General features: G+C 36.5%; 2 protein-coding genes across 3 annotated transcripts; one reads left to right on the forward strand and one right to left on the reverse strand.

Annotated features, from left to right (window-relative positions):
* The first annotated feature begins 1,333 nt into the window (after nt 1-1,333).
* On the forward strand, nt 1,334-3,471 carry LOC112293766 (zinc transporter 11). The gene has a single exon (XM_024543580.3). The coding sequence runs from the start codon at nt 1,682-1,684 to the stop codon at nt 2,690-2,692; it is 1,011 nt and encodes a 336-aa protein (XP_024399348.1). The 5' UTR covers nt 1,334-1,681; the 3' UTR covers nt 2,693-3,471.
* A 3,236-nt stretch (nt 3,472-6,707) lies between these two features.
* Nucleotides 6,708-9,972, reverse strand: LOC112293178 (cytochrome c oxidase assembly protein COX11, mitochondrial). Of its 2 annotated transcripts, none has more exons than XM_073539940.2 (8): nt 9,830-9,972; nt 9,440-9,546; nt 8,818-9,253; nt 8,524-8,576; nt 8,111-8,183; nt 7,685-7,757; nt 7,295-7,375; nt 6,708-7,188 (listed from the first exon to the last, which is right to left on the reverse strand). In XM_073539940.2, exons 1-7 carry the CDS (start codon nt 9,833-9,835, stop codon nt 7,311-7,313), a joined length of 813 nt encoding a protein of 270 aa, XP_073396041.1. In that variant the 5' UTR covers nt 9,836-9,972; the 3' UTR covers nt 6,708-7,188; nt 7,295-7,310. The 2 variants fall into 2 exon arrangements, with proteins under 2 accessions (XP_073396041.1, XP_024398108.1); XM_024542340.3 differs by having other exon boundaries at nt 7,653-7,757.
* Between the last annotated feature and the right edge of the window lie 397 nt (nt 9,973-10,369).

Genomic DNA, 10,369 nt, shown 5'->3' on the forward strand with positions numbered 1-10,369 from the left:
AAATACCATTTATGCAATATTTAGCTCAATTAGATTATACTATGCTTTAAAGCAACATGTGGTATCAATCATAATTTCATAAAAGTGAGAAGGCATATGCTCAAAAGTATTCAAACTCAAATAAGCTGACATTTGAGATGTAGAAAGAGCAAAAAAGGAAGAAGGTCTTCTATGGCTAATATGGCATAAGGAAGTTGTGGTGAACTCGTGGCAAAGACAAGTTAATAAAGACCTAAATGAATGTTGTCATGAGTGAATGCATAGAGTATGAGAAACAATGTTACATAGGTTTCGAGAATGTCATTCTTTATCCAAAGCATGGAAGTGGAGGATACACTTCCTTCAATTATTCACTTCAACTATTATTCAATAAGGGAGATAAGAATAGAGAGGCAATAGAATTACAAACAATTTGGGCCATAGTGCTAAAGCACAGAGAGTACAACTTATTACTACGAGAAGAAATGTTTAAGGAATTTGACATATACAATTCCCTATGTCATGGATACATTGTATATTTGCATATTGGACCCTTAGATAATTTTAAAAAGTCAATTGAATTTGGTTATTGATATGAGGGATTGTTATATAGGTTTTGTGGATTGAGCAAAATGATGTATTCAAATGAGTGTTCTTGATAAGGGAACAAGTATATCATTGAATATGGTTGTAATTAGTAGACTATGGAAGGAACATGTGGTTTAAAAAGTAGGAGAACATGAAATGTAGACCACTTCATGCAGCTGAATTTGTTAAACAATTTTGCCAATGGTGGTGTACAAACCAAGTGCTGGCAAGTTGGAGGGTAAATAAGCCAGAGTGGAAGTTATCATGTTTTTTATCTTAATTGTAATCTACCCCCCCCCCCCCCCACTTGCAATTTTGTGTCAATAAATAAGCGCCAGAGCTATCAACCCAAGAATCTAGACATGTTGCTGAAGGATTTGGACTCTGCAGGGGGGCAAATAATTAGATACTTGATGGAATGATGAAATGATTTAAATTTGGTCGGGGGCTGAATGAGAGAGAGATGTTCAACGGCGGTGGAGAACCGACTCCAACTCACCCATGGATGAGTTCCACAGAACTCTCATTTGGTTGTGTTTAATCTCCAAAATTTATTTCATCAAATCTTAATTAAGTTAATTAGCTTGCTAATTGAAGACAGTTACACTAAAATAGGGGCACACATTTCGCGTCCAGCTTCATTCTGTCCATTAGGTGGTGAGAGTAGGTTAAATTCGTTGGTTTAGATTCCAACTGGGGCTTGTAGTACAACGAAATCTATTGACAGCGGCATTTGAAGGCTTCGGACTTGTACTACACTTGTACTTCTGTACTCCACCAGGATAAGTGTGTTGTTTCCCGCACATGCTGATGAAATATATGCCTGAAGCCCGACGCAACTTCTGATTCCAAATTTCCTCCCTGCGATCTCGTAGTTCTGCATCCTCAACTCTTCGGCGACTTGTCATCAACTTATTGCGTTGGGTGTTGCGGGTGCTATCTGCGATCTCTCGTCGCGGACAATGTTAACACGGCGCTGATTGATTTCGACGGATTCGGGTTTTTAGCTGACTTGAGAATCGATTGTTGGGCGGCAACGGTAATCAATGCATTGGTAGACTAGTTGCAGAGGGAAGGAGGAAATCTGTAGGCAGGTTGGGGCGGTTCAGAGGTGATGGCTAAGATGACGAAGTTGTCGGCTTTGAGGGTGTTGCTGTTTGTGTGGCTCGCGGCTGAGCTTTCATTAGCCAACGCGCACGTTGGCCATTCTCATTCGGGAGATTCTGAGGGACCGGGTTTGAGGGATAAAAGTTTGATACTTACTAAGGTTTACGCATTGCTTATTGTATTCTTTGCCACGTTCCTGGGAGGTATTTCGCCCTACTTCTTCCGGTGGAATGAAGCGTTTTTAGTTCTTGGAACCCAGTTCGCTGGTGGGGTATTTCTAGCGACAGCCATGATTCACTTCCTCGGCGATTCGCATGACGTCTTCAGGAGATTGAGACCGACTTCATTCTACGCGTATTCAGAGATGCTCGCCGTTGTCGGGTATCTGCTGACTATGCTCGCAGATGTGGCGATTCAGAGTGTCCACGATCGCAAGGTATCCACGGTTCAGGGTGCCCACGATTACCTGTCTGAGAAGAGAGCGGCTGCGGATGTGGAGAGCCCAACTGAATCTTCGGAAACCAAAGCGGCGATTCAGTCGAGTTACAACCTCAGCGACGCTGTGCTCCTGATCTTTGCGTTGTGCTTTCACTCTATCTTTGAAGGGATCGCTATCGGGGTGGCGGCGACGAAGGACGACACATGGACGTCACTGTGGACAGTATCGCTTCACAAGGTCTTCGCTGCCATAGCGATGGGCATCGCGCTCCTGCGCATGCTGCCAAATCGGCCCCTCCTACAGTGCGTCCTGTACGCATTCGCATTCGCTATCTCCACCCCTATTGGTGTTGCCATCGGGATCATCATCAACTCCACGGTCGAGGGCCGCATCGCAGATTGGATCTACGCCGTCTCCATGGGCATTGCCACCGGAGTGTTCGTCTATGTTGCAATCAATCACTTGCTAGCCAAAGGGCATAAGCCTAACAAAAAAGTTGCTCTTGACCGACCTCTTTGGCGCTGGGCGGCCGTTGTGCTTGGGGCTACCTTGATCGGTATCGTCATGATTTGGGATTAACCTCCCTGGCACTACGAATTTCAACCGGATGTGCATTTGCAAATGTCAAGCCAGCCAAGTTGCAGGAGCGGAGCCCCAGTTTATCAGGAAAGGCATGCGCTGAAAACCCTGGTCTGCAGAACACGAGATTGTAACTCGCTCATGTGACTACTTCAAGTTTTGTCAATTTAGGCAATTACCTTTGTCAGCGCGAGAATCAGTTTTTTTCCGGAGCAATCCTGGAGGCAGGCCCAGTTGATTGTTCACAGGGCGAACAAAGTTCATTGTTCGAAGAGTGTAGTACAGTTTGTTGCTGTTGGATCATAACCGCTGCATGGGAGACTCCAGACGCATCAAGTTTAATTCATCAAGTTCTGCTACTATTTGCTCAAAACTTATCCCTGGTTCCCTGATATACACATATCAGGCTGCTACGACTGAGTTGTTCTTTGTGTATGGTCATGAACCGTGCTGCTTGTTGAGATCAGTCTTGATGACGATTTCAACAACAGCTGCTATTCTATGCAAAAATGTTGTGTACATAGACTTGGTAAGATGCGATGTGCCGCCTGAACTTGGCAATAGAGTCATACTTCCAGATGAAAATTTGTCTAGATTGTGTCTTTGTTGCTTCGTGGGTTGGTTCTCTTGTTGTTACCAGCTTAGTTTGTGAATGCAAATCGAGAGTGTTGAAAATGTAGCAGTCTTTTCATTGCCAAACATGAGTGTAGATTGAAAAACCCGATTCTCAACAAGGATCGTATATTGCGTTTCAATTAATAAACCTTTATAGAAAAATATCACCTTGTTAGAAGTACAGAATGACACCTATGACATGATGAATTGACTTCATTATATTGGGGGTGTATCTTTTATTCTTTTTAAATGCATTAATATATGTAATAAAAGTTTCTTAATGTAATGATGTATAATCTTTAATTTGTAATACCTGTAATTATGACATGAAATTTTCTTCCATTTTAAGTAAAAGTTACAAATGAATATAAGGGAATAGTTTCTTTTATTTCTGTTAGTTTATAGTAGAGTACTAAATTCTTCTGTAAAGATACTCCAAATTTTTCAAAAATATTTGGTGATAAGAAATTTTGAGTAATTTTGATGTAAAAAAAAAATCAAATCAAAATTGTAATATGCCATTCAAATTTATAGCAATCGACATGGTTTATAAATAAAAGTCTTTTGAAAAATGTCAAGAATAACTACAAAAATATCAGAAGTTTTTTATAACATGCATTTTTAATAATAATAAAATAAGTTAAAATATACTTAATAGTTTTTAAAAAATAAGAAAAATACTTAAAAAAGAAAAATTAGCCATCAAACTGACAAAAATGTCATAGAAGAAATCATATAACTATTAGGACAATTAAAAAAACTTAAAAGAATTAATTAAATCAGTTTAACAAAAATTAGTTATATAAATATATTTAAATTATGAATTGGAGTACTTTTCTTCAAGATTTTTTATTTTATTTTATTTTTTTTTTAAAAAAAACTTTAAAATAATGTCTTTAATACAAAGTAGTAACATTTTCATGACACCATAGAATTTTTAAAATTTAATAATCTCCATATTTAAGACATTATTATTGATTTAAAAAAATGAAAAGAAATAGATAATATATAGCAATCAAGGTAAAATTATTAGAATATATTTTAGTTATATCAAAAAATTCTATAAGACCAAACTAACTTAAATAAAAATAAATATCAAATCTAAAGTTATTCAATATATAGGTTAATAAATAGCATAAAGATGAAATTTTAAGAATTATTTGTCTTTAAAGAATTAGCTCTAGAAGTTATTAATATATGATTAAAGAAAGCTTTAAGACTAAATGAAATGATTCTTAAGTTTTATCAAAAAAATTGGAACGTGTTAATAAAATATTCATATACATAATATCATGGAAAAATATATTCACTTCAATAATTACTTATATGATTAAGTAGAAGTAGATAAAACTAGATTAATTTCTAAATATTTTTTAAAAAAGCTTATTATAAGCTTCATAGATTTAATTTTGACTTTACACATGTTTATAGTTGATTAGTAGGTTAAAAACTTGAAAAACAAGTTAACCACATGTCACTTATGTTTGTAGCTTGTAGAATAAGTTAATTATATAACACACATATAGGAAACTTGTATTGTAAGTTGTCAAGAATATGAACCTCAAAGAACTAAAAAGTCAATATACTCTTGTATCACTCAAAAAGACTAAGTAATCACTTAAAGATGATATAATATTAAATTAGAATGACTATTGCCAAAGACATAAGATTATAAAGTCTTGAAAGAAGACTAAGGACTAAAAAGGCATTGACAAGAGTGAAGAAGGCTTCACTCTCACCTCCATATATACTATCTAACTAAGAGCTATGTAGTGATGTTTTATAAGACTTTCAATATGTATTGACTTAGCAAGACATATCCTAACTTACAAAATAAGTTTTCTATATGTGTGCCATATAGTTAGCTTGTTCCACAAGCTATCAACATATGTGATATGTGATTAACAAGTCGACCAAGTTTCTAACCTACCAATCAACTACAAACATGTATAAGTCAAAATTATTAGAATATATATGTATATCTGTGATACAAGTTAAGATATGTATCTTACGAAGTCAACATGTGTTGAAGGTCTTATAGAACATTGTTATATAGCTTCTAGTTAGATAATATATATAGAAGCTAGAGTGAAGCCTTCTTTACTCTTGTCAACAACTTTTTAGTCTTTAGTCTTGTTTCAAGGCTTTTCAATCTTTATGTCTTTAGCAATAGCCATTCTTATTCAATATATTTCTATTTTTTAATGATTTTCTAGTCTTTTTGAATGACACAGGAACGTATAGAGATTTTTTTTTTTTTTTTTCTCACTAACACGTTTGATTTGTAAAAACAAATACAAGTGGAGTAAAGAAGCCAAAACATTGTTTATTGCTTTAACAAAGGAATTTATTTCAATACCAATTTTGGATTGCATCAACTTTTTTAAGGCATTTTTTATGGAAACAAATGCATTAGACTTTGTCTTGGATGTGATATTAATTACATATTAAATGTGTTGGCAATTTGTCGATAAAGCTAATTATGTGACACACATATAGAAAATTTGCCTTTTAAGTTAAGATATGTAGCTTGCAAAATTAACATGTGTTGAAGGTCTTATAAAACATTGCTATGTAGCTCTTATTTTTAGATATTATATATAGAAGTAAGAGTGAAGCCTTTTTCACTTTAGTCCTTAGTCTTGTTTCAAGACTTTCTAATCTTTTTGTCTTTGGTAATAGCTATTCCAATTCAATATATTTCTATCTTTGAGTGATTTCCTAATCTTTTAGAATGATACTAGAGTATATTGAGATTTTCCTATATTGATATTCATGTCCTTAATATATATTCACCAAAAGCATTTAAAAGTGAAATTTATTGAAAAGAATTGTATATATATATACATATATTTTTCAAATAATAATTAAAAATAAAAGATTATTTTCAATTGGTGACTAATTGTCTCTTTGAATATAGTATACATAATACATACCAAAGTATTTCAATTACAATTAGTAGTTTAAAAAATTATTTATTTATATATATTATTTATTTATTTATTTTTAATACTGTGATATATTATAAATGATATGTTCTTTATATGTGAGGTAATAGCATGGAATAATTTGTCCAGCCAATAGATAAGATATTTTAAATTTTACAATTTTAAAGCATATAATTTAACAAATTGGTTAATTTTGTTGAATTACATAAGAATGATAAAAACTTTTAAAAATATATACATTATATAAGAACCTTCAATTTTAAAATCTGGTATAGGATTATCCCAGCCTGGAAAACGTTGCTTTCGGTGTTAGTTGATGTGTATCCGTGCCACCACAGAAGAGCGTGGTCAGTGGATCCCAAAGCAATGCTACCACAATACACATCAACTAACATCGAAGTTATCAAATAAGAAAAAGACGCAAACACAGATGCAAATTTTCCCCTGTTGAATGACGGAAGTGAAGCCCAATTTATTAATAGCTAACTCAAGTTCGTACGTGCAGTTCGTACCTCGAAACTAGGACACTAGTATGTAAAAAGGGAGGATAAATCAGTGTAGCGTGTTGTGTGTAGAAAGCAGGCAAAATAATCTCAGAAATAAGGTATTGCTAAATTATTCTCAGCTCACTTGCCAATATAAACCAAAAAGTTTGACTTGATAAGGTATGATCACCTGAAGCCCTGCAGAATTTGCAGTCTGCGGCCTCACTCCAAAACATTATCTTCAAATCACGAAGGTGTCCTGCAAAATCTGGGCCTAAATGCATGAAATTTCTTTAGAGGCTCGAAGAGATTAAGCGGGTTGAGGCGATGCCACAGTCTCTTTTTGAGGCGCTTCCTCAACTTTAAAGAAAGTGTAAGATAAAATCAAAGAATTAATACCCTTCATTTTTGGGTCAGTTGCAAACTCGGGATCGATAAAAAAAAACACCTGCATGATGCCACAAATTGGTTTTATCACCATCCAACGTGTAACAAGGCAAAAGCCATGGATAAGGAAATGCTTCTTCTATGTGCTCATGGTCGCTTAAACTTACTGGCATGTCAATCTTTTCACCAGGAAGAAGCCGCTGCTCTTCGAAACAAAAACACTGGATTTTGTTGAAGTAGAGTCCCGCCTTGATCCATGAAAACTTTCAATCAGAAGAAAGCAACAGAAGTAACCTCGAGAAGAATTATGCAAAATTTTGAAATACGTTCCGACTAGCAAAGCACCAGAGCAACATACATGTAAATAATGTAACTGAAAGGCTGGCCTCTTCGACTCTGATTCAAGCATAACCCCTTTTGATTCTAGCGGGAGAAAAGCAGAAGTAACATATGAGAAGCACTTCTCGAGTTGCAACCAGATTGCGAACAAGAAAACCTAAACCCTGGACTGGATCCCCAACTGACCTTCATGGGAGTCACATTGTAAGTGGACACACCGGTGATGGGTACTGAGCTTGTATTCTCAGCTGTGTAGAATGCAAGCGTGCTCTGTCCTGGTCTCACTCTAATCTAAAATCAAATCCACAGCACGTCCTTAAAGACTCTTCCAGTCTATACTCATAAATAACCATAGTAAGAGCTAAATCATGGAAAATAGATGTTATCACGGAACTTACTCGTTTAAGCAAACAAACACTGGTTTGTAAACATGACCCAACATCACCAAACATGACTAAACAACATAACATTTATAACCAAAAACGCTTCATGTAGTCTACCTATGTGAAAAAGCCAATCTTCTTCACCTAGAAGCTGTGCTCTAGACTAATGAATTCAAAACTGTTCTGAAAAACATAATCTTAGCACAAAAGTGAAAAAGAACGACAGTAGAATAATTTCGTCGTGACCCGAGTTTAACTCACCTCACGTTGACAAGGAGTGAACTTCCAGGGCATACCATCTGCGACATCGGCATTAAACTGTACTACCAATTCCCTGTGGCATATCACAAATAATGTTAGGTTGACATGAAATGTGTCATTTACTATTCCTAGACTTCAATTTCAAACTTGAAAACATGTTAAGAAACAATGTGACCAATATCCTCAACCCGTACGAGAACCAACAATATGGCCACAACCCTGTCATACCAATCGCTCCACATCACATCACCAACCTTTTTCCATGGAGTCACAGTGTCCTACTAAATCAGCAAGTAGTATCAGAGCAAATACTCCACAAGGGCACTAAATACTAGAACGTTCTACCTCACACACGTACACACTTTTTCTGATACATTCATAACAATAGGTACAAGAGATCACAACTGCCTAACCTGGATGATTCAGCCTCTTCACCCTTGTGGCGAGCAATCTTCTCTTCGACGGTCTGCAGGACGACACCATATTATACATCCTCGCCAAAATTCGTGTTGAAGGCAGCGTGCCTGTTAATAATCCAGTGGCTTTGTTGATAGTCATCATACAGACGCGTTTAACGTGTGCACTTCTGCCAACATGATTTTAATGGCGGCAAGGATCACTGACCCTTTAAATGCCAAAAAAATAAAGAAAAAATAGAGGACTAGAGTTACACTACCGCGGGTAATAATATTTTTAATATCTCATACCTCCTTTCTTTGGACAGTACCGCCATAACCTGTAGCTTGACAAAATTTGCGGTACAGGGGAACGGCAGCATAGGTAATTCCCACCATGGCTGTTACCATAGCCACCAAATACATTAACATGGCCTCTGATTTCTTCTTTCCAGCAGTTTGACTTTCCCATGTAAGCTTCGCCCTGCGCGCGCCAGCCTTGGCTGCGATTTCAGCTTGGCTGCTGAATCCCCGCGTCCTAAACCCATAAATCTCCGCTCCGCCCCTTGAAGGAATTGAGCAGAACCTATGGTTTGCAAGTAAGGTTGAATATTCTCTATTCAAACTTAGCCTACTTAATGTGCTCCAAAGAAAGCATAACGAGTGGACGTCCGTCCTAACTGCTACTGAGGGTAATACTAGTTTTTCAGAATGACTTGTAGAAGCTTCCTTGGCATAAATGTTTGGCCTGCGACACAATCAAATCTCTAAATCATAAACATGAAATTTCACGAGCGCAAAACAACATCGAAAATATAGAACATCATTGGTAATTATGAGTTTCAAAATTCAGAACGGTTGAAGAGGATCGAACGGAGGGCAGAAAAGGAACAGACGTCTGGACTTATGTCACCAAAGTGGAGAGAAAATATACAATGGTTTCGCTAAGGTCAAGTCCGCCGTGAAGCTGTTAGAAGCAGCAGCGGCTAGACCATGACGATGCAATGCTTCCGATAGCGACTTGACGCAACGCCACCGATTCTGCGTCGAAAAATTCACACTAAATATCACTATGCGGAAAATCGTAAATCACTCGCTGACTTCCTTATAAACGAAAATTGAAAATACATAACCTCAATCACGAATAAGAGGTGCTTCAATCGCAGTTTCGCTCATGATGATCCACTAGACTCTAAATTCTTAGGGTTTTGAACTGGACAATCATGAAACGAACACAAGCTCATTACAAGACACTGATAAGTTTATCAAATTACAAGGTCAGCTCGTAACCCGAAGCAATTACAGAACGTTCAAGGCAGCTCACCATCATGGTGTCACCAATGCTTCGTAGCTCTCGTTCAATTCACGATGGATCTCTACCCTTCGCAGTTGCTCAAGCAGCGTCGGCAATGCGCACCGCAAATCTGTTAAGCGGCACACAAGCATAGAATGGGGGTTCCGTTCTGGTGGCCCTCGTCCAATCTACGAACGAAACCACTTCGACGGAATTCACTCACTCCGTTGGGAATGAATAAAAAGTTGATCCACGTGGGCAGGGTGACGTGGACGTCGTTCACACATTCAAAAACACAAATCATCGATTAGTATAAATGATGAGCTTGTGACGTCCCTACACGACAATTTTGACATTTTTATTTTTATTTTTATTGTTTTGGAAGTTATGTTTGATGACGACATTTGAACAACAGTATAAACATGTGTAAATTATCATATTATATTTATAAGATACAAGGTCCGTGTTCAGTAAAAATACTAAAAAGATTAAAATTTAATTTGGTTTTATAACCATATTAATAAATTTTAATCAAGAATTGTTTCACTAAAAGATTGAAAGATTAATTTG

This window comes from Physcomitrium patens, chromosome 16 (genome assembly GCF_059467195.1).
Source record: "Physcomitrium patens ecotype Gransden chromosome 16, ASM5946719v1, whole genome shotgun sequence".
Lineage (NCBI taxonomy): Eukaryota > Viridiplantae > Streptophyta > Bryopsida > Funariales > Funariaceae > Physcomitrium > Physcomitrium patens.

What these genes read in the sequence shown, in the direction of transcription:
- LOC112293766 (XM_024543580.3), top strand. Translation starts at nt 1,682, where the DNA reads ATGGCTAAGATGACGAAGTTGTCGGCTTTGAGGGTGTTGCTGTTTGTG.
- LOC112293178 (XM_024542340.3), bottom strand. An exon ending in ACAATGTGACTCCCATGAAG is followed by an intron (nt 7,376 to 7,652) that starts GTCAGTTGGGGA and finishes TCATGGATCAAG; the next exon opens with GCGGGACTCTACTTCAACAA. An exon ending in GTGAAAAGATTGACATGCCA is followed by an intron (nt 7,189 to 7,294) that starts GTAAGTTTAAGC and finishes GGCATCATGCAG; the next exon opens with GTGTTTTTTTTTATCGATCC.